General features: G+C 38.3%; 1 protein-coding gene across 2 annotated transcripts in view; it reads right to left on the bottom strand.

Moving 5' to 3' along the window:
- Nucleotides 1–23,963, bottom strand: part of Rims2 (regulating synaptic membrane exocytosis 2) — a 383,342-nt gene that overhangs the window by 327,860 nt on the left and 31,519 nt on the right. For both annotated transcript variants that reach the window (XM_013512858.1, XM_013512859.1), the window contains exon 2: nt 17,843–18,150. In XM_013512858.1, coding sequence (XP_013368312.1) covers nt 17,843–18,147 — 305 coding nt within the window. In that variant the 5' untranslated portion in view covers nt 18,148–18,150. The remainder of the gene's footprint in view (nt 1–17,842; nt 18,151–23,963) is intronic.

Below are 23,963 nucleotides of genomic sequence, written 5' to 3'. Positions count from 1 at the left end.
TTTTTCTGGTCCTCCTTCCAGCACTATTTCTTGAAGAGGTTATAAGTAGCTGTTTCGTCCACTTTCTGATTTGCATTCTCTTCTTGAGTGATACTCACGAAGTTTCTATCCCTGAACTACAGATATTGCTCCCAGCAATGACTTCCATATTACCCAATTCGACAAACAAGTCTCCATTCTTTTCTTTACATGATTTCCCTGCGACCTCTGACACTAACGCTATGCTTTCCATGACTCTTATTTTTCACTATTCCTTTTTACTACTCATTCCTGAAACACTGACTTCTAATTTCGCTCTTATTCAGTCGCAGTGTTTTTCCTAGTGTCTGTGGTTGGCTCTTCCACCTCTTCTAGATCTCTAACTTCCTACTGTGGCTGTATTGCGGAACTCTTCCACTCGTTCAATAGCTCTCCCTAGGTAACTGAGGTCCCACAACAGTGTCACTGCCCTTAATATTTCCCTTAAACTAATGCCTCACTACACCATTTGTCAATTTGACAGCCTCAAATGGAAGTAAAAGGGCATAACATGGCCAGACAGAATTCCTGATTTTTTTCACCCAAATCTGTTCCTGCACAAGTTTTCCTATCTTGGAACAATACCATGACTTATCTGAGACTTGTCCTTAATATTCCTTTCTTTCACACTCCACCACACATAACCTAACTGTCAGTAGACTCCACCAACTCTAATAGACAGCTTGAAGAATGAGGTGTCTCACCTTCTAGGAGGTGTCTCTGCATGAGTTTGGTCCCCACAGCATGTCCTCCACATGACAAAATGACCACACATACAAACATACATAAAATGTTTCCCCCATGTTTATAACGCCTACAATGATATCCTATCACATTTAAATAGATTTTAAATTCTATCATTTTACATAAAGGGAGCAAGAGACATTGTTCCATTCAAAGTTTCTTGATCTGAAAGAGGGGTGGCACAGTTAGAACTAACATCTGTATTTCCTGACTCATAGTCCAGTGCTCCTTACACCTGATTGCTCTCAATCAGCAACTCTGCACAGATATTCTCATGAAATGTGGGAATGCTGCCCCTTTTCACTGTCCCCAGAATTTAAAAATGGAAATGTAAAAATACAAATAAAAAATAAGCTTAAATCTTGGTTAAACATAACTCCCAAATCTCATATTTTCTGAGAGACTAAAACACTGCAGCACAGATAAAAACATTTTTAAAAGGGAGAAAATATTCTAAGGATAAAAATCAAATCTTCATAATGTTCCCAATTCTTATGATTAATTCTTACTAAGCAAAATCAATGAGAAGAAACCTTTTTCTTACCATTTTCTAGACAGGGATTTTTAAACTACACATCAGAACTTTTATCTATATCAAACAACCTGTATAAGTGAATCCCAGATATACATCATAGAAGTGAAAAACAATTATCCGGCATCACAATTTTGACTCCCTATCCTCTGTAGTTTTCTGTCTTGGTTGTATGAAAATGTGATGAACTTTTTCTGGGAAACATAACAAAAATTTGTTAACCCCGTGCTCTCAAACAAATCGAACCGTACATAGACATAAGGAAAACTAACATGGTGAAAAGATTGGATAAACAGAAAAGTCAGTAAAAATTTGAAAATACTAATGAGGGAAAGTAAGTTGAAAAGTAAAATCTAATCAATACACAAAAATAATTAGGTGGAATTAAATTAAAAGAAGGAAGAAATGAAAAGAAATGATGAAGGGGTTTGATCAGTAGGAAGGTGGAGATCACTCTAAAGTTTAATTTTCCAGCTCAAGCACTGCGTAATTAGGTGAGCACAGTAAGAACTATTCTACAAATAACCTTCAAATAAACCTGGAAAGACCTTCTTTCCAGACAGAGTTCCAAATCACACTTTAACACCTCCAACTGTGTTAACTTTCAGGTATATATTACAGCAAAACAATAGTTTATTATAGGTAATAGCAATACTGGTTCTCTATGTGATTTTTTTTTTTTTTTTTTGCTGTTTTAGTTTGAATAACACAGTGTAGTCACAGATTACCAAAGAACTGCATGATTCTGTTTTAATGTTTTCAGTAATTCATTGCCTCCCAAATTTTATGGAGAACAACAACATATCATGTAATGAGCTATCCTGAGATACATGGGACTAATGTATCACGCTCCAGGATTCTTCAGGCTTAAAGTAACCACACGAAATTAAAACAAAAATACTTAAAAGAAAAAAGCACTAGTACCATTATTAAATGTTATATACACATAAAGATATATACATGACATATATAAAAGTAGATACACATAATTTTTAAGTAAGATAACTCTTACACATTTCCTGCAGATGAAAAACACAGTTTAAAATCTCCTCCTGAGTTTTAAACTAAGTCTCTCAATGACTACAGGTATGTACCACCCTCGATATGCCAGGATCATTTCAAGGACACCCCTGTCCCAATCACTGCATCTTATTCCTCCTAGAAAGTAGAGTCAGCAAGGACTTCTGCATTTACTTTCCATAACGAGCAGAGAAATATACCACATAAAGAAACTGCAGGACGAAATACACCACATGAAGAAACTCCAGGACAAAAATTGCGTCAAATGAAAAGTAGACAAGGAAGCTGAGAGTTTGATATAATTTACATTTTCAGATATAGACAGATAGACAGACAGATAGATAGATAGATAGAGAGATATAAATTGTCTATTTGTAGTGAAGCAGGATACTACTAAAAGTGTAATCTCAACTCCAGCACTTCTCAGAAGTGCAATCCCATGACGCTGGTGGGTTCAGAGGATCTCCAGGGCCAAACTTGTTGTTTGCCTGTTTGGCTCTCCTTCTCAGTGAGATAGAGTACCACTTTTCAGAAACTAAATTATGTGTAGTGTCTCAAGATACTGATTAGGGAGCTGTCTTCTACTAAATCAGACATTGAGGGAAAATGTCAAATAACGCCAGTTTCTCATAGCATTTTTCCACTTGCTTGTTTTGAAATATGCTATATTAGTTTTCTGTTGTTGCAAAACAAACTGCTACAATTTAGAGGCTTTAAAAAGCACGCCTATATTTATCTTATAGCTTCTGAAGGTCTGAAGTCAAGGCAAGACTTGAGCACTTCCTCTGTGTAGGGCCACATAAAACACTGAAGCAAGGTGTCGGCTCAATCATGTTTCTTTCTAGAAGTCAGAATCTTTTCCTAAACTCCCAGGACTGCTGGCAGGGTGCACCTCCTGTGCCTCCAGGCCCAAGGCCCCTGCTTCCTTGCGGGCAGTCACCCAGTGCTACTCGGCTCCGGGAGGCACCGCCCCCGCCAGTGCCCCTCACTGGCTTTCTGCAGCAGGTCGTCTACTTGCAGAAGAACCTTTCTCCCGTCTGGCACAGTCTCACATAAAGACGGTAAAGAGGCCCGAGACCAAAAGTTTAAGAACCACCACTCTAACGTAAGCTGCCTCTTACATTTAACATACGCTAAAAAAATTGACTTTCTGCAAATCGTATTACTATTTTAAAAGAAATAAGCAATACTCAAGCCCCCGATATAAAATGAATATTTAAGTCATGGAATTACTGAAACTATTCATCCCTTTGTATCTTTCTGCTTGGAAATTTGAAGTATGACAATTATTTTTGAAAATGTTTAAATTTAATTTCTCACTCAGTAACATATTTTATTTCATAGACCTGTGGGAACTACATCCTTAAATACAAAAATAGGCAGGTTCTATAGACGCACAGTGAGAGAAAGAGCTGTATCTAGAGTCACAAGCAGGAAGGCAGAGGACGAGTGTACGTGCTTCACCGTGAACGGGTACAAAATATCTGCAATGGTGAAGTTGTGTTTGGACTGATAAATTTGAACACCCGCACTCTTGAGTAATTAAAGATATGAAATAGGAAAACGTATCTTTATCTGTGAAGTTTTGGCTCCAACTCACTATTTTTTTAATTCCAGGGAGGTGGCTACAGCACGCGAGCACCAGAAAGGCTTGAGTGGCTCCTTCGGCTTCAGGGCCAGATGCGGCCAAGCTGGCCTTTGCCCAGCCTTCTGCCCTCAGCTCGTCCCAGGGTGTTTCCTAACTGGTTCGTCCTGGCCGCATCTCAGCACATGGCTAAGAAAGGAAAATAGCCAGTGAAGGAAATGGAAGAACGATTACACCTCCAACCAACTTCACTTGTTACCACTTTATTCACTTTATTAAAAGATCTACATAAACATCTCTAAACTCACCAACCCCTACTCCTGCCCCACTTCGGTGTGGCAGCCCAACTCTGTAATCTTTAGCAATGTCGTCGCTGACCAATGTCAGCACTGCTCACTGGAGTGTTTTAGGAGAGTCACAGTATAAGGGGAGAAGTGGGTGGGAGTCCCTAAAAGTTAGTTACGGCATTAATATTGCCATAAAAACTGAACTAGAAGCAATACACTCTCACAGTTTACAGTGCAGACTCACTTCTACTGTCTATATACCTGTAAAACTTTTGCAAAAAAGAATACATGGGGATATACATAAAAATCTGTTAAAAATGAGTTACCATTCCTTAGTTTTTATATTTTTAATGCATGAGAGACTTCAGTAACCCAAGACACCCATTAGTGTCAGAATGAATTTCAGAGTCTCCAACATGGTTACTTTATATTAACCTACAATTTCCTCAGTGACAATTTAAGAGAGCTTGCTGTCGGCTAACAAACCATCACCACTGGTTAAAAATTTTCCATTTTAATGTCTTTCTAGCTTGTCTTTCCTTTGCTTCTAATTTTACTACTTAAAGCATTTTACTTGATATTATTAATAGCAAAACTATATTTTACAAGTGAACATACAGCACTCAAAAAACTTGTTAAAATAAATTATAGACACTGAAATAGAAAGAAATAAGTACTTGCCCTCAATTAAATATCACTAATTAGGAGAACGGATACTGTCTTATAACAGTGGTGGCACAAATCAAAAGCAACTATTTCAAAAGTGAACAAATTGGTCAGGTCACCCTCTAAAGGGAAGTGGATCATATCTTTCCTAGACTTTCAAAGTGAAGAATAAAGAAAGAAATGGACAGTGAACTAAAAAGAAAGCTTTTGTGAGGCAAAGGGAAATAACCGCCTGAATGTCTCCAAACGAAAAGTAAAAGGATTCAACTCCAACCAAAAACACAGTGGAAAGATCACTCAAGTTGGCCCAAAGGCACTAGCAGGTGAATGGAAACACGAATGAAATACAGGTCTAAGCTATACACCAGTTTGGAACATGGAAAATAGTCTATCAAAACATCTGTCTTCAGCATTTTAAAAGGCAAAGAAAGAATGACTGGTGAGACATCTCCAGAACGAACATAACCACTATGGCTCACAAAACTAGGCTGTAAATGTGTCCAAATCCTTAAGAATAAATAAGTAATCTGAACAGCTCCATCTCCATTGGAGAAATTAAATCCATTGGAGAATTTTAAAAACTTAGGAAATTCCAAAGTCCAATGTCATCACCAGCAAATTCTACCAAACACATAAAAAAGAAATAAGAAAATTTGCACCTAAATTCCTGCAGGAAATGGAAGATAAAAAACTGCTTCCTAGCTCATAAGGCAAGCATTCTACTAACAAAAATCAATGAAGTTATCCACTGAAAAGTAAGAAATAGTGCTATCTATCACAAGTGATATAGTCATCTACATAGAAAATCCAAACAAGGCCAGGTGTGGTAGTACACGCCTCTAATCCCAGCACTTGGGAGGCTGAGGCAGGAGGATCTGAGAGTTCAAGAACAGCCTGGGCTACAAAGTAAGCTCAGGGCCAGCCTGAATTCTGCATAGTGAGACCCTATCTCAAACAGACCAAAAAAAGAAAATCAAAACAGAGAGAGAAGAAAAACTACGGTGTGGTGGTGTCACAGTGTAGGTACACAGACCAACACAGAAGAATGGAGAATTTGAAATGACCCAATGGCATGTATATAGGAGCATGTTATGAATAGAGATACTACCAAAATCCAGCGGTATGAGGATTAGCTGTTTAATATCTGCTGCTCAGAACAATGCCTTAGTACAGTATATAAAAAAGAAATTTGAATTCATACTTTATCTTGTTAGAAAGTGAATTGTGAATGGATTTAACACATATAAGAAGTATAAAACTACAAAGCTGATAGAAATACAAAAGCACAATTCTAGGTATTTTCACTCAGAATTGACTTTTTAGTCATGACTGAAAGATCACAAACTATAAAGTTAAAGTAATAAATACTACTATAAAAAATAAGGATGTCTGCTCAACAAAGAACAGACAAAAATGAGGAGGACAATTTTTTTTCAATTGGACAAATGACATAAACAACTCACATAATACTAACTCAAACAGCTACTATGTATACAAAGGGAAAATGGGTTCTCTATGCTCCAGAAACTGCAGATTAAAACAAAAATATTCTGTCATACCCACTCTAGTGGCAAAAAGAGAAAGTCTCAATAATATCAAATATTAGTAAGATGAGGAATCAAAAATCCTCAGTACTCCAAGCAGAGTATGAACACAGTCATTCTTGAGAAAAGAAGAGTGAAGTATACCTACTCCATGTCACATGAATTACACACCCAGTGTAGACTACAGACAGTCTTGCGTAGGTCACGAGGAGATATGAGCATGGATAGTCACTGACTCACTGTACTATGAGGACTTCTGACATAGCCTAGGTCGTCTGTCATTAGTGTCGTTAGTGTCAACTAAATACTTTAGAGCATGTATTGGCTTTCTATTGTTGTAACAAACTGCCACAACTTTGTAAGTTTAAAAAAAAACAGCATCTTACAGTTCTATAGTGTCTGAAGTCTGGTTAAGTCTCACTGGACTACGATCAAAGCATCAGTTAAACTCCTTTTTGAGGTTCTAAGGGAGAATGCATTATTCACTTGCTGGCAGAATTCAATTCCTTGCAACTGTAGGACCAAAGTCCCCAGATTTTTGCTGGTTATGAATTTAAGAGGGCTCCCCGCTTCTACAGGCTACCAGTGTCTGCGATTCACGGCCCCTTTCCTCTATCTTCAAATGTAACTACAGCCAGTCAAGTCCCTCTCCTGCTTTGCGTTTCTCCTCCTCCCTCCATCTTCCTCTCTCATCCAGCCACGAAAGGCTCTCCACTTTCCAACTCACGTCATTTGACTGGGCCCACTGGATAATCTAGGGTGAGCCTCCTGTGTCAAAGTGTACAGCCCGAACCCCATCTGGAAAGTCTCTTCTGTGTGTAAGGTGACATATTCACTGGTGCCAAAGGCCGGATACAGAAGTCATTATTGTGTCTATCTACCAGGGGTATAATGCAGAAGTCTGCAACAATAGACTAATATTCCTACAGAAACAAACTTTTAAAATGTAACCCCTGGAGTATTGTGTCATTTATATAATTTAAAATACATGCATAAATAAAGTGGCATTATATCCTATGCGACGATACATTTTTAGGTGGGGAAAAAACCAAAACAGAGGGGCCCTGCAGAGATTACTGATTAGCGCAACTCAGCACACGTGGGAACCAAATTAGACTAAAATGAGTGGAAGAAGACACACTGAGAATCTAAGAGCTTCCCAAGCACACAAACTTGCTCCCTTACTATTTTGATACCATACTATATTCTTCTATATTCAAAATTACTTCATTAAAATCTGTTGAAGTTTTAACAAATCCACATGACTTTCTTCAAACTACCCTATTTGGTTCCATCATTTAAGTGTGTTCATTTAATTCTCTATTTTTATGTTGTGTTAATCCATTTTACCAGTTTAAAATATTTATTTGTACATAATTACACCATCAATCCTGACTCATTTATTAGATTATACATTTTTATAGCACAGAGCATCTTCTACTATCCTTGCATTTCTCTATATAAAATGGTGCTATAAATATATACCCAATAAATATCATAGACTTAGGAACAGAAGTAACCTGCTGCAGTACAGTTCCACTGGGAACTTTCCACACGGCCAGAAGCCCCGTGCACCCTTCTCAGGAGGGGCTGACAGAAAGCCTCCATACAGCCTGAGGAGGCCCTGGGACACACGACCCACAGCAGGCTGCCCCGCAGAGTGGAAAGGTACTTGGAATACTTAGGTTGGGACCGCAGGCATAAGCCAACATTGGCCATAACAAACTAGGACATAGGTCCCCCCACCCAAATGCAGATGGCAGGACATGGAGAATGGAAGATATTTGAGCAAAGGCTTTAAAATGATACTAAAATGTACAAGTTAGCACGAATAGGCACAAGGATGTCTGCAAAAACATGCTAAGGCACTTAAAATGTCCCCCATCATTGTTTCTAAGAAGTGACAGAATATGGGAGACAAATCTGGTACGTAGTCAGCAGTAGTTTAATGCATGTTAACATGTTTTTAAAAAGATATTGGGGGAAAAAAATAAAGCTAAGTAAAAGGGAAAGAAAACCACTAAATTCTTTAAACAAATTCAATTTTTGTCAAAACTGGAAAATTGTAACACTTAAGTGTAGAAGACTACCTGTAGTCTTTTCAGCAATTCTGTTGATTTTGATTCATTCCAGTTCAGCTCAGATTTAGTGAAGGCCTATTATTTCTAGAACCTGCTCTAGTTATATACGGACACAAAACTATGAAAGGCAGCAGGCCCTCCAGTCACACAACACTCACTGAGCAAGACAGAGACATTACCAAGTACACTGAGGACCGACAGCGGTGTCCTAAAGGCATCCTCCAAGTCAAAAATAGAATTTTTGCCGGATAAAATACAAAAAGTGTTCATGTAAGTAGGGATACCTGCACTGCACTTTAAATTAAAAAATGAGTCTTAGACAGACATGCCAAGCCACATACCCACTTTGGAAGCCTGACCTCTGCTGCTTCTTGGCCTGCAGTGCCCCTGTCTCAGCCACCCCAAGTCTTACTTCTCAACTGCTTTCAGGTCTCAATGTCAAGCGAGGCCTCCTGAAACTCGCTGTTTAAAACTGCTAACTGCGCTTTCCAAAAAAATTTCGTTTTTCCTTCCTTGTCTGTTTTCCTAAACATCAGCCCGACCTCAGAGATGAAGAAACGCTAGGCCGGGCTGTCCACACTCAAGTGCACGGCACCCCCTGGCGTTCAGTCTGCACACTCTGTACAGAACACCCAGGCCTGATGCGCTCACATGCTAGTTATCTCTTATGTATATTTCTTCCACAACTGAAAAGTAATTTCCATAACAAATTTCATCACCTATGTTTACCATTACATTCTCAGCACCTAGAAATCTGTCTAACACACAATCAACCATAAATATTTACTGAATTCACACTCTCATGGATAGAACAGAATTCTGGATCAGAGGAACAGGAAGAAAAAGTACTCCAAATGTGAAGAATGAATGTGGCTAGGGAAGTGGCTCCGGCTGCCCAGCATGCCCAAGGCCCTGGGTTTCTAGACCAATGCCACCCACCTCTTCCCCACCCTCCAAAAGAGAACCCGAAAGATTCATTAGCTATCTGCTAGAGCCAAAGGGGAAAAGAAGGGGAGCAGTGAGAAGAGACGTATTACAGCCTCAGAAAGTGTAGGGACTGGCTTTTGAGCCAGGGGAAAAACAGTCTCACATGAAACCCTACTCTTGGGATCTTTCAACATTGTTCCAATATTAAAACCAGCATTTTAAAAGACTACCTTATAACATTTTTTCTCATAAAGCCTAGAACAGCATAGGTACTCATTAAATGTTTGTTTTCCATGGAAAGCTAAGGATTTAAATTTTAATTATGCAAAAAGAGAGGCACTGAAAGTAAGGAGATGAGTGATTTCATTATGTCTGTCCTTAAATACGATTCTGGAAATAAAGTAGAATACAGAACAAAAGTGAGCCAAGCTGAGCAACTGGAGGCCAGAATGGCAGCAAGACAAAGCTAATGCCTGAGCTACAGTGGTGACACATCCCTACTGGAAAAGAAGGTTTTAATACAAAAGATAGTGCAGGGGTGGGACTGGCCAGAAGCATAAGGAAATAGAACGTTTTCTCACAAAGCCTAAAACACGCAGGTATTCATTACATGTTCGTTTCCCTTGGATGCTAGGGCAGGAGGGCACTGAGTTGAGACGAGGCTGGGCTGCCTCGCCAGTTCAAGGCCAGCCTGGACCAAGTAGCAGACCCTGTCTCAAAAACCAAAAGTAAACAAATCAGCGCAAGATGAAAGTCAAGAGGAAGACTAGAAAATGACCCCATGTATCCTTCCCTGGGCAGCAAGAGCACTGACGGTGTGAACAGCAAGGCTACGGAATGACAGAGGCTTGCTCCTCGGAGAGCAGTGCACACTTACATTCTGAGCAATTTAATTTCGACGTGTTTGTAGAAGAAAAGGTAAGATTGTAAAACTTGCCTTCTAAATACAAATCTAGTACATGGAAATCTCAGAACTCAATATTCAGGAATAAAGATCATATTTAAATATGAAAAGACAATGATACGTGAGAAGTCCTGTTTTCCCCGATCTCAAATGTACACTTAATCCATGACCCGTCTAAATCATCCCCGAAGCGAGTTCACAGGGAGCGTCCCAGAGCTGTACAGCGTTGGCTTTCGGGGTGCACTCTTGCCATCTGGTGGTACAAAGTATAAACACAGCCTTGCAGAGTGGCACTGGAGACAGCCCAGAGCCCTCGCGCTGTATCTCCAGCCTTTCCCCCAACTCCAGTCTGAAACAGGGTCACTAAGTTGCACGGGCTGGACTCAAATTTACCACCCTCCCACCTCAGCCTTCCCTGAGGCTGGATTACAGACGTGCACCACCACACTGGGCTACAGTCTTAGCTCCTAATCATTCAGAAGCTGAAGTGGCCCGATTCTGCCTGGCAGTGCCATTTCCATCATGTATTACAGGCAAAGGCAGTCTAACTCTTCAACTGTATCAAAACTGCCACCGCTCCTCACTGTCCACTCTGGCTACCGATGCATTCAAATTAGATCACGGCCGAAGTAGTACGCTGCATAATCTAATGTATACTCCAAGGAAGTTACTTAAGTAACTACTAACTTAAAAGTGTTACTAAATCTCACCTGCCAAATTTATTTCCTACAACCATACTTCATATTGCTTATTTTTAGTTAGATGCACTCTTTGGACACATTAATCAATGGAATAAGACATCTATAACTACACTCTACTAATAATTCAGAATGTTATAAATATGAATTTCATATCAGTGACGAGAAAATATTAACCGCTAAGTAAAAATTGTGGGACAAAAGGGTAATCACATAAAAAGTAAGGTTGGATTTGCCATACTATAAATTTCAGACAGGTCATTGTTTTACAATGTAAAAATAAAGTCATAACACTATTTACAAGAGATCACAGGAATATTTTTTAATGTGGGTAAATAAACCAAAAAAGTATTTACCTAGATGTTCCTCCAAAGAAGATACACAAATGGACAATGAGCAAAGGAAAAAATGTGTAAGATTACGTCAGAAAATGCAATTCTAAACCTTCACAGCCAGGCATGGTGACACACGCTTGTAATCCCAGCCCTTCAGGGGAGGCTGAGGCCAGAGGATCATCACAAGTTTGAGGCCAGCCTGGGCTACATAGCGACTTCAAGGCCAGTCTCAAATACATAGTGATACCCTGTCTCAAAACAAAACAAAACAAAACCACTTCACAATCACTAGGATGACTATAATAAAATGGACGAGAACTGGAAACACATGTCCACACAAAAACTTACACATGTTCAGAGTAGCCATCATTCACAGAACCATAACAATGGCTATTACAACTGGGACAATTCCACTATCCATCAAATGAATGGGTAAAGAAAATGTGGCATCTCTATTCGATGAACATCATTTAACCAAAAAAATGAAAGAATTACTGATTCATGCTATATAATGGGTGAACTCTGAAAAACATACTAAGTTAAAGAGCCAGATAAAAGCCACATATTTTATACTCCATTTTCATAAAACAATCATAGTAGAAACCCACAGAGACATAAATTAGTGATTCCTAAAGGGAAAAGAGAACATAGGGGACCATTGCTAATAGCTGCAGGGGTTCTTCTGAGAGTTACGGAAATATTCTAGATTTAGATAATGGTAATGGTTGCACAAATTGAGAAATATTCTAAAAACCACTGAGTTTTATATTTTACAAGGGTTGATTTTATTCCAGGTAAATTATATCTATAAAAAATAAATCAGGAGCAATGAAAGAAAAACACATATTCTTCCATGACACGTTTATGTTTATACATTGGGAAAAGAATAATACAAGCTAAGCCAAACTGGGGCTGGGAGATATCTGCAGCCTAAAGCAAGCGTAATTTTAAGACTGCTCCTACGATCCCCACTGCCTGGCGGTCACACCTTTTCCCCTCCTCTGTGAGCAGGATCTGGAAGTAAAATGCAGCATCATTCCCATGATTACGTTACATTACATAACAAACGTTAAAATGGTTTCGCAGACGTGACTCATGTCCCTTCTTACCTGACTCTAAATTAATCAAAGGCAGATGATCACAGATGAGCTTGACCAATCATGTTAGCCCTTTAAAGGAGAGTCTAGATGTCAGAAACAGAGGTCAGAGAGATCTCAGGTAGTGCAAACATGCTGTTAGTTCTGAAGACACAAACTGCCAGGCTACGGCAGGGCCACACGGCAGAGAACCAGGGGTGGCCTGTGATCACTGAGGGCCTGTCACACAACTGCAAGACAATGAATTCCTCAATAACCACAGAGCTGGAAGAAGAGCACAGACAAGATCACAGCCCCAGCCAAAATCCTGACTTCAGTCTGATAAGACCCTGAGCACAGGGTCAGCTAGGCTGTAACCTGATCTCACCCAAGCAAACTGCAAGATAATAAATTTGTGTTGTGCTGAGCCATTACCTTTGCATTCATTTTTTACATGGCATTGAAAACCAACGTACAATCCATTCCACAGAAAGTTATCTTCCACAATATAAATGTAGAGGCTAACACATTTAAACACAGACCAAAAATTCAGGAGAATGGAAAAAGTTATGAACAGAAAGTTTGAAAAAAATTTACAAGTCCTTAATCACATAAAGAAATACTCCAACAGACTCAGTTATGCTATAAAAATGATTAAAACTATAATGAATATCACTTTTCTCAATCATATGGGTAAATATCAGAGTTTTATATAATTGTATTGGCTTAAAAGCTAAGAAATAGGAACCCGGATAATTGTTGACAAGAGTTGTTGATATATCCTGTTTAGTAGGCATTTCAACAACACATACAACAATGTAAAACTTTATATATGTATCATTTAACCAAGTGATTGTATTTCTGGTAATTAAAATAATTAATTGGACAGATTTACTCCTATGAAAAATTATAAATACACACAAGATTAGTGATGATAAGTCTTTGAAATAGCAAAAGCAAGGTAATACTCTAACGGTCTATCAGTAGAGACTAAATAAATATGATATATCCACTAAAAATTAAGATGAAGCACTTTATTTTGAATGGTAAAGAAAGATCAACATATGCTGTTTAATAAAAAAAGTCTAAAATACTATAAATACATGGCGTGATCAAAACATACATTGAATGCTTAAATTTTTAAGAAGTCTTATTACATTGCCAAGAATGACAAAATAAGTGTTCAAAATAAGGGGGACTATTTTGATGTGTTCCTTTGCTGTAATAATTTTTGTATTTAAACACATCATATTTTTATCACCTTGTTTTTGATCACTTGTTTATGGTAATTTCTGTCAAATAGAAACATTACTGTGTGGCCTCATCCCCCTATTCACTGGATCTGTCGCTGTGAGACTCCTGGCTCTTCCCTAAAGCCACAATGACCGTGAAAGGGAAACGTTTTGAACCAATTCAGGACCTGAGGCATCAATGACAGTGCAACGAAAGACACTCATGAAAAAGGATACAGTACGCTATCGCTTTAAAGGAATATATATGTATCTCCATGTATATGTAATTTATAAATATATACATATTCGTACATTTAGAGAACATCTATGATAATATACAAACTTTTTAACATCACTTTTAAAAACACACTTCATCTTTCAAAGCTCACATCATATTCCTTTTTCTTTTCATTTTATGAAAAAAGTGAAACATATTCATAATAAAATGAGAGAATAATAATAATTATTACACTGTGTATTAGTATCCTCGAAATAGTCACTCAGTTCAAGACATAAACTAAAAAGATTCTTACGAAACAGAAAGAGACACTAACACAAACTTTCTTGGTTGTGTGAGAACATGTCATTATTCATCTTCAAGTGCACGGATTGGTCATTCCGTCAATAACAGATGAAGATGCTGCAGAAGGGACGTCAGTCATGTTAAATACGCTATTACATCCTTTGCTTATTCATCACATGTGCCTGGTACTTACTGAATGTGCGTAATTCACTGAGAGTAGTTACCAAATGCATAGGCATCTTTGCTGCCTTTTTGTTTTATCTGATAATCTAAAAAGTATAGGAAGAAATATCAGGGAATAAAGGTTAGGAGGCTCTTTATTTCCAAGTTAAGATTATTTTTCTCCTATGTTAATCATCAGAGTTTTGCCTTTTCTAGTTCTCTAGTTCTCATAGTTTAATCTTTTTTTAACCATACTTGGATTCCCTCTTTAAAATATTTTCCCTTTACGTCTTGTTATTTCCCTCATGTTCATGCTATTTTTTCTCACTACATATCTAAGATAACAACTTTAAATAAAATTCATGAGAATCATGTTACAGTCTTGAGATGGGGAGAAGTGCACAATACTCCCCAAGAGGTGGTTTTTATTTTTCTAAATGACCAAGGGACTGCCTTCACCCAAACTACCTAACTTCGGTAGCAAAACATCGAGTAAGACTTCATGCACTGGAGGTGGGGTAGAGTAGTAAACATAGGAGTTTTCCTTATAGCTCAGTGCTAGACTGGTGAAATCAAACACCAGGCAGATCCTAAAGGCCCCCATCTTCAGGTCGGTGCCAGGGAATGGAGCTTCTAGAACAGCTCCAGTGACAGGCAAGATAGGAGCCCCAGTCTATCAGCCTTCTGTTCCCACCGCACTCTCCTGTGACTGCCTGTCGTTCCAGGCCATGATCCCACCCCAGCGGGAGGCAGCTCACAGGAGCGTGGGCCTGGGAACTACCGCAGTTCTGGGCTGGCCTCGGCAGGCTGTGGGCTTGCGTGGGACAGAGTTGCAGTGCTGGGGGCCACAGGACTGCCCGTCCCATTCCTCCCACAAGTGCAAGCACATAGAGAGTCACTGTCTGCGTGGGGGGGGGAAATGGCAAGGGTACCAAGTCACGACACCGGAATGCGGAGTTAGCCCCTCCTCGGTACTTACTCAAAGACAGCAGCAGGGCCAGGCAGCAGGCACAGTGTTACCACAGGCCCCTGACTGAGCAGGTCTCTGGTCTACCCTGCTGCAGAGACCTGGGGGACAGACTAGCTTCCGTACGTATACCCCCCGTTTACGTTGACCACATTAACTAGATTTAGAACAAAGCTGGGCCTGGGTCACCCTCTGGTGCAGAAACAGTAAGGGGGAGGAAGGAAAGTGACTATGAAAAGAAAAAGAAATGTTAGTGAAAGATCTTCACACTGAAAGAGGCAATAATGAGTCAGGAGAAAATAACAGAAGGTATAAAACTCGCTGGTGAGAGTAACTACACAGACAAAATCAGAACGCTCTAATGTTATACACATGGCACATCAATCATCCGTTTCTTTAGTACTAGGACCCAAAAAGTTAAAGCAAAAATAACTCCATTAATAGGTTAAGGAATGAAAAATACAAGAAGGTGTAAAATGGGGCATCAAAAATTCAAAACGTGGGCCTGAGCAGAATGCAAGTGTTGAGCTTATTAAAAATTTTGTCTTTCTCAGTTTCTCATCTTTATGGCCATGATGTAGAGCTGTTGCTTTAGAATGGCTTCTTATAATCAAAAGATGTTTTTGAAAGCTTTATGGTGACCACAAAGCAAACGTCCAAAATAAACAAGCCAAAAATCATAAGGAATGAAAGCTCTTAAATTAAATCATTTAACCATAAAGGAAGACCACAGAAGGAGAAGTACACACTGCATGCATGTATGTAAACAGCACACTAGGTTCCATTAATATATATAATTAGAACATGTTGGTAAGAAGTATTATACTTTTTGATGACTACAGTTAATAACAGTGTATTATGTATTTGAAAATTGCTTAAAAAGTAGATTTTTTTTTTCTTGGTTTTTCTCCGGTACTGGGAACCAAACTCACGACCTTGCGCTTGCCAGGCAGGCACTTTGCCACTGAGCTAAATCCCCAGGCCCTTAAAAAGTAGATTTTAAGTCTTCTCATCACAAAAATAAATACACAAAGTAATAAATATGTTAAGTAGCTTGATTTACCCATTCCACGACGTGTATATATGTGAAAACATCATACTGGAAACTATAAATATACCATTTTTACTTGGAATTCTAAAAAATAAGTAAATCAGACAGAGAGAAAAACAATAATAAAACTAGAAACCAAGCTACAAAATGACTATTATAAAATAATCCTATCAATAAGTAATTATTTAAATGAAAAGGGATTAAGTATTACAATGAAAAGATAGCAACTATCTGAATAGATTTATAAAACAAGATCCAACTATATGATGCTTATAAGAAATTCACTTTATGCTATTTCTATTGTTTAGAAGTAACAGATGTACTTCTGTGTGAGTAAGTACAAAGTCATGGAAAAATAAATCAAAACTGCACTTAGAGAATGACTATAAAATTTAAACAGAAATGTTTGAGTAATCAAAATAGCTTTTAAAAGGAATAAAGTTAGAGTTCTAGCATTACTTGCAGACAGTAAAAGACTACAGTAACCAAAACAGTGTGGTACTAGCATAAAGATGGATCAATGAAACAGAACGGAAGGAGACCCTCTACAAAGACCCACTGAAACACAGATCATTAACTTCTGACAAAATGGTACAGGCAACACAGTACAAAAATGATCCTCTTTTTAATAAATGGTACTGGAACAACTGATTATACACATGCAAATTTTTTCAAAGAATGCTTGAAGCATATACCCTTTTATCATACAAAAATTAAGTAAAAAATGGATCATAGAGCTAAATGTAAAATCTCAAAGTACAAAACTTCTTACAGGCAAACACAGGAGAATATTGTGTTGTTCTTGATTTAGGCTAAAGTTATAAAACTGTTAGAAAAAATGAAAGTATGACATCTTCCAGACTTTCAGGTAGCCGATGATTTCTGAGATAAGACACAGATGCCCCTCGGCATAATAACACAGTAGACAGCAAAATAAAAGTTTTTGCCCATCAAAAAACACTGTTAAACTGTTTAACCACGTTATATCTCAAGAAATTTCAAGGGAAGGTATTTTCAGTGCATACATCTTAAAAAGGATTATAAAGCACACCAAAAGTTCAAAACTTTAAAATAAACCTAAATAGTACCAAAAAAGTAAAATACACAGTTCACAAAAGAAAATATGTGAGCACAGCTACTAAACACAGGAAGAAGTGTCCTGTGTCTTTAATCAAGAAATGCAAATCAAGGCTGCTATGAGATACTTCCCAGTCAAGTTTCAATTTAAAACAACAAAACCTGTTACCCTGTTTTACTTACTTTTTTATTCTGGGAAATCTGTCTAATAACAGTTCCATACCAAGCATAAGATAGTGTAAACCCATCATAACTAAAGCCTTCAACATCGCCTTAGCATTGACGTAGAACAAAGAGATTTCCATTCTGTTTAGGTAATGTACTGTCACCTAAACATCTCCCACATTTCCATTTCTGTTTGGAATCAACATTTAAAATGACATGTCTACCTCAAGATTAAGTAAAACATTTACCTGTCAGAAGCGGTGTCACTGGCAGCTTGGTGCCTCACCCCTGACCCGTTTTTAATAGACTCCTGTCTTGTGAGCCCGTGAGACCGACTCCTCTCCACTGCAGGTACAGAGTCACCTGGGGGTCCTGGGAAGTGCGCCTGCTCATGGAGCTTTGCTTTCTTTTCCTGAGGCGCTTCCTCATTTCTCACTCCTCTGGGAACCTTTTGATCAGGTTGCTGCGGTACATTAGGTCCACTATTGTAGAACCATGCTCCAGATTTAGTGAGGATTTCTTGTTGTTTTCGGCACAAATTACATACCCACATAACCTGAACATGAAGACAAAGGGAAAAGAAATTAGTATTCCTAAATGTTAAAAACAATCGAAAAAGACAATAATTCAAGCCAAAAGAAATTATATGGTTGTCCTTCTGAAGTTAAAACGCAATCCAGATAATTGCTACTATAAATTAAGTAATTTATCCTTTCTTTTAATTTTGTCAGAATAATTATAATGAAATGAGCAACACTTACTGACAGCAGAAATACCAAACTAGAGTGTCAAATTACTAGTTTTTATTTGTACTCTTTCTTATTTAATTAGAAGTATGGTGTATACAGAAAATGGATTTTGAAGCGAAGTACTTGAGTCCAACAAACTTTTCAACTTCAAGCAAGGTAATAGACCTTCTTATCCACAACACTTAGTTTCCTCACTAACAAAACCAAAAGTGGATAAAAGAGGATAAAAGTGATCATTTATTTTCTGATGTTATTTGAAGATTAAAAATAATTTATATAAAATATCTAGCAAAATACCTGCTACATGTTAGACTTCAAGTAAATTAGTAAATTAGAGGAATCTATCACCAATCTTATCAGGTGCTTTTTGATGGAATTTTATTTCTTTTAAATAGGTCTTAATGGCTAAAATAAAGCTAGGAATATTGTTCCTTTCATAAAAACCTGGTAACTGCACAAAATTTATAGTAATACACTTAATTTTTACAGTGGGAAAAAACTTTAAAACTTACTATCTTAACTATTTTTAACTGCACAGTTCAGTAATATTAAATATATCCATACTGTCACAAAATAGATCTCCAAACATCTCTTGCAAGACTAAAAGCTATACTTCATTAAAAAGTAACGGTCCTTTCCCTGAGTCCCCAGCCGCTAGTAATAACTGTTCTATTCTTGATGTTTTTTACCTTTTAATTAATATCTGTCTAACCAGAAAACTTCACACTCTCCAGAAAATCTTTTTCAGTTAATCAGAAAAAAATTAAATACTACCATAAAAGTCAAGTTCAGATATCAAGTGAGTGCTGACCTTCTGTGTTAAATATTGAACCTTATCCAGCTCTCCATGTTACTAAATATTTTTTCACAAATAAATTATAACAATAATGATAATCATAGTAAAAGATTCAACATGTTTCCAACTGAAACAATGATTTTTTATAAAGTATCACATAAGTAATCACTGAATTTTCCATTATCTTAGCTCCTACTGTTTGTATAGTTCATATCATACCACATTGTACTTGATCTTTTTTTATTATTTTTTCTTTTGTTAAATTGTATATACATTTTTTTCTCCAAGTAAATTTTAAGCTACAGGGACAAGAACTGTACCTTTTATTAGCATTATAAAATCCTGCCAAGCATAGAACACTAAGAACTTTTTATCAGTACACATCTGTAGGACCCGATGTAACACTCTTTGTGGGGAGGCGATACACGTACATAACATGTCTCAATTCTATGTCTTATACCTTTCCCCTCTTTCCTTCCACCTTTTGATCCCCAATCTCCATCTACACAAGCTCTACCTAGATATTTCCTATTTTGCTCTTTATTTTGGGTTTCTCACATAAGAGAATTCATGTGATTTAAGCTTGTGAAGAACACCAGTGTTTGAGTATGACAGCCACTGTTCCACGACAGAGGTTCTCAGCTCAGTATGTCGAATGTGTTACAAACGTCCTCCTCAGAGTGGCTGGGTAAGGCCAAACAAGCCCATGAGCAACGGCCTCAGTTCACACAGTGTGAAGTACCGATTATACAAATAGTACCATTTCTGTGTGACCCAAAATGAGAAAAGGCTTGGAAGTAGGATGGGCTATATTTTCCTCATCCATTAATATGCAGTGGATATTAATATGAATATGTATCAAGTATGAAAGATGATGTTCGAGTTCTATTAAAGACTCGTGTGTTAATATGCTTCACAAAGTCTCTGTACTTCACACTGAGAACCTCTTTCTGACTAGATCATTTGGTCTTTCCTAAACTGCTAGCCCCTAGTGTCTTCATAGTCTAACATGCAAGGTACCTTTCTTTTGTGCAAGCAGTACAGCACCATTAAAAGATACAGTCTCTAATGGCCCAAATTTGTCACATGGTGCCATTGCACAAACATCCTTAGTGGGGTGGGAAGGGAGAAAAAATCTGAATATCTTTTTTAAAAATGGTAAGCATTAGAAGGCAACAAATAACGGCACATGTGTAATCCCAGCACTCAGGAGGCTGAGGTAGGAGGAGTGCCTCAATTTCAAAGCCAGCCTGGACTACATTGTGAGTTTAAGGCCAGCCTGAACTACATAGCAAGACACTGTCTCAAAAACACCAAAAAAAAAGAGTTATAGTCAAAACAGCAAAACCAAAAAATTATTAGGTGACCTCAATAATTTAAAGGAATCTAGAAGTCTGTAAAATCTGTGATTTTTGTCTCAATGGCAATAAAAATAATAAAGTAATTTAAAGAAAGGAAGAATTATGGATGAAAACTGGTGCTAACGAGCCCACAGCCCAAGCTCATAGGATCCAGTTAACTGCTCAGAAAGAATCTACCGGACTCCACTCATTACCAGCTCGTTTATAAATGTATTTGTCAGAGAATAAGGTGGAAGAGTGTAAATGTATCCGTGTAACCCTACCACAGAAAACTGTGGAAGATTCTGGCTAGATACTCAACAAGCTTAGATTGTTTTCCTGTTAGAAACTGCATTTTGCAACTTCCCTGCAGTTAGCAGTGGGTGTGGCCACGTGACTCCATTCTAACCAATGGATTATACGCGGAACACCCTGTGCCCCTTCCAGGACCTATAAAAAATCTCTCCTAGGCCATCAGCATGTCCAAGACCTTAGCAAACAAGGGGCCACAGAAAGAAGGAGCATGGAAGCCTGTGTGGGAGCTTGGTGGAGAGCCCCCCACTAGTCAGCCATAGCAGCACAGATGTCACAAAGGTGAAATACACTCACCGTGAGCTACAAAGATCTGACTTTGTCTTTCATAGATGACAGCATGACCGTAACCAGTAAGTCTCTTAAAATACATACTTGGTTGGATGTGCATCACTAGCACAATGCTTGTGTTTGAGGGGTATGCATTCCTAAGACAGGGACATTGAAGACCTTCAGGAACGGTCAGTGGCTCACAAAAACCTCTTGTGCACTTCCACCCAATGCCGAGTTCCACAGTGTAACGTGGGACACCCTGAAATCAGCTGTGATGAGGGTAGTTATACTACAGACACTGGAAAAAGCTACAAATCAGAACTTCATTAACAAAGAACTGGCACATCAGTGAGCGTATCTATTATATTCTACTAAATAGTCTCAGGCTGGGCATATAGCTCAGTGGCACAGCACCCACCCTGAAAGCACAAGGTCCTAAGTTCAATTCATGGTACCAAAAAAAATAAAATAAATAAAACAGTCTGTAAACTACTACAAAGATAAACTTGAGTGATGTTGTAATTTACCATAAAAATTAATTCAAATAAATTCCAATTCATTCAAAGACAAGCAAGTAACTATCACCACCAACTCATTAATTATTTATGGTTCATACAGTATTCATGAAATGGCTCACACCAAACACTGTGCTAAGTCTGGTGGACAAAGCTCGACATACATCAGTTTTCTTGTGGCATTCAACGTGTAGTGGAGAAGACGATGAGCAGATGATTACCTGAGAACTGTCACGTTACACTCACAGGTGCTGCAAATGGAATGGATTCATGCCATGCTCCCTTGATGCCTTCTCCTCTGGCTGTGTTTGGTGAACAAGGACGCAGAGGAAACCCACGGGAGGCCAGGAGGCCACAGGGCCCGGCCATGGCACTCCCTGCCTGTCCCACCATCCAGCCCAGATGTCTGTGTCTCAGAAGCAGCGTCCAAGGGCATTTCGGCTCCCAGGTTCCGCATCCCTCCCTAGCACCCACAGTGGAGTTTGAAAGTCAACACACCGCTCCATATCCTAGAGAGGACTATGGTTTTCAAACATAGTCCCTTAGTTACTCCAGCAACTAAGGGATCACCACAATGTCTGCATGAGAGGCTTCGGGAGCACAGAACAAAAATCAGAAATTTGATTACTCTGATACTCTCGAGACAAGCAGCAAGACACAAGACTTCTCCAGGTTCCCCATGAATGGATGGCACTCAACAACAGCATGCACCAAAATTTTTTTAGCGTACTTCATACTTTATGCTATGATATAAATACAAAATTTAACATTTTTCTGCTAAAAATAGAAATGGCTTGTAACATATTTTTGTTTCTACATCTAGAATTTTACCAAATAAATAACAGAAAACAACTGAAAGGGAAGAGCAGAGCTGAAGCCAAAAGCCTACTGCGCACCCTCTGCCAGTCGGCAGGCTCCAGCAGCAGAGAGTGCAGCTCCCACAGGTGCCAGAACTGAAGGTGCAAAGCGACTGGAATCAGGTTCACTTCCTGAGGCGTGGGCGAAAAACTCCTATGAAAAGTTCCTTCAACTACAACTTTCATGGGCCACAGCTTGGCAAAAGGGACAGTCCTATAACTTTTCTTTAGTTTAATTAAGTGTATTGGTACAATTTAGGTACATGTACTGATCACATTCATCATAGGGAATTGCACCTGTATGTGATGTATCTTGATTCCTCTTTCTGTCCCCATTCCCGTCACCTCCCTTCAAGCCTCCTCCCCCTCCCCATGCACAAAGCTGTTTTCATTTTATCTGCTTTTTCTCAGTTTTCTCTTTCCCTTCCTTCCTCTCCCCCTCCTCTCTCCCTAGTTCCCTTTTCCTTTGAACAGTTTCTTCCTATTTCACAATATCTATTGTAATAGTTGGTTCTTATTTACACTTTCAGTTTCTCACACCAACAGATCATGCAATATTTACAGGTCTGAGTCCAATTTATCACTTACGATTATGGTTTTAAAGTCCATCCATTTACCTAGAAAGTTTCAATTTTATCCTTCTTTATAGCTGAGTAATACTCCATTATATAAAAAACACATCTTTTTTATACATTCATCAGTTGATAGGCATTTGGATTGCTTCCATGATTTAGCTATTACAAATTGTGTCACTATAAACATGGGTGCACAAATATCACTGGTATGATGCTTTTAATTCTTCCAGGAAGATACCCAGCAGGGGAACAGCTAAGTCAAATGGGAGCTCTAATCCTAGTGTTCTGAGGAATCTCTGTGCTGATTTTCATAAAGGTTGCACCAGCCTGCACTTCCAGCAACAGTGGAAGTGTTCCTTTTTCCCCACTGCCCTGCCAGCATTTGTTATCAGTTGTTTTCTTGATAATAGCCATTCTTTCTGCAGTGAGATGGAATCTCAGCATTGTTTTAAATTGCATTTCTTGAATGACCAGTGATACTGAACATTTTTTCACATATTTATTTGCTCACTGAGAGAGAAATGAGGGAAACAATACCCCTCATGATAGCATTAAAAAAAATTAAATACTTGGAAATCAGTCTAACAAAGGAAATAAAAGATCTCTACACTGAAAACTACAGTACTCTGAAAAAGGAAATCAAAGAAGATATCCAAAAATAGAAAGATATTCCATGCTCTTGGGTAGGAAGAACCAACATAGTGAAAATGGCCATACTCCCAAAACTGCTATGTAGATTTAATGCAACCTCAATATACCATTATCATACCTCACAGAACTACAGAAAACATACCTAAAATTCATTTGGAATCAAAAGAGACCTAGAATAGCAAAAGCAATTCTGGACAACAAAGGCAAGGCAAGGAGATCTAACTTCCTGACTTGAAATTATACTACAGAGCCACTGTGTTAAAAGCAGTACGGTACTGGCAAAAAAAAAAAAAAAAAAAAA

The sequence above is a fragment of the Chinchilla lanigera genome, unplaced genomic scaffold (genome assembly GCF_000276665.1).
Source record: "Chinchilla lanigera isolate Chin_1 unplaced genomic scaffold, ChiLan1.0 scaffold00016, whole genome shotgun sequence".
Taxonomy (NCBI): Eukaryota; Metazoa; Chordata; class Mammalia; order Rodentia; family Chinchillidae; genus Chinchilla; species Chinchilla lanigera.
This window is presented reverse-complemented; position numbering and strand designations above follow the sequence as displayed.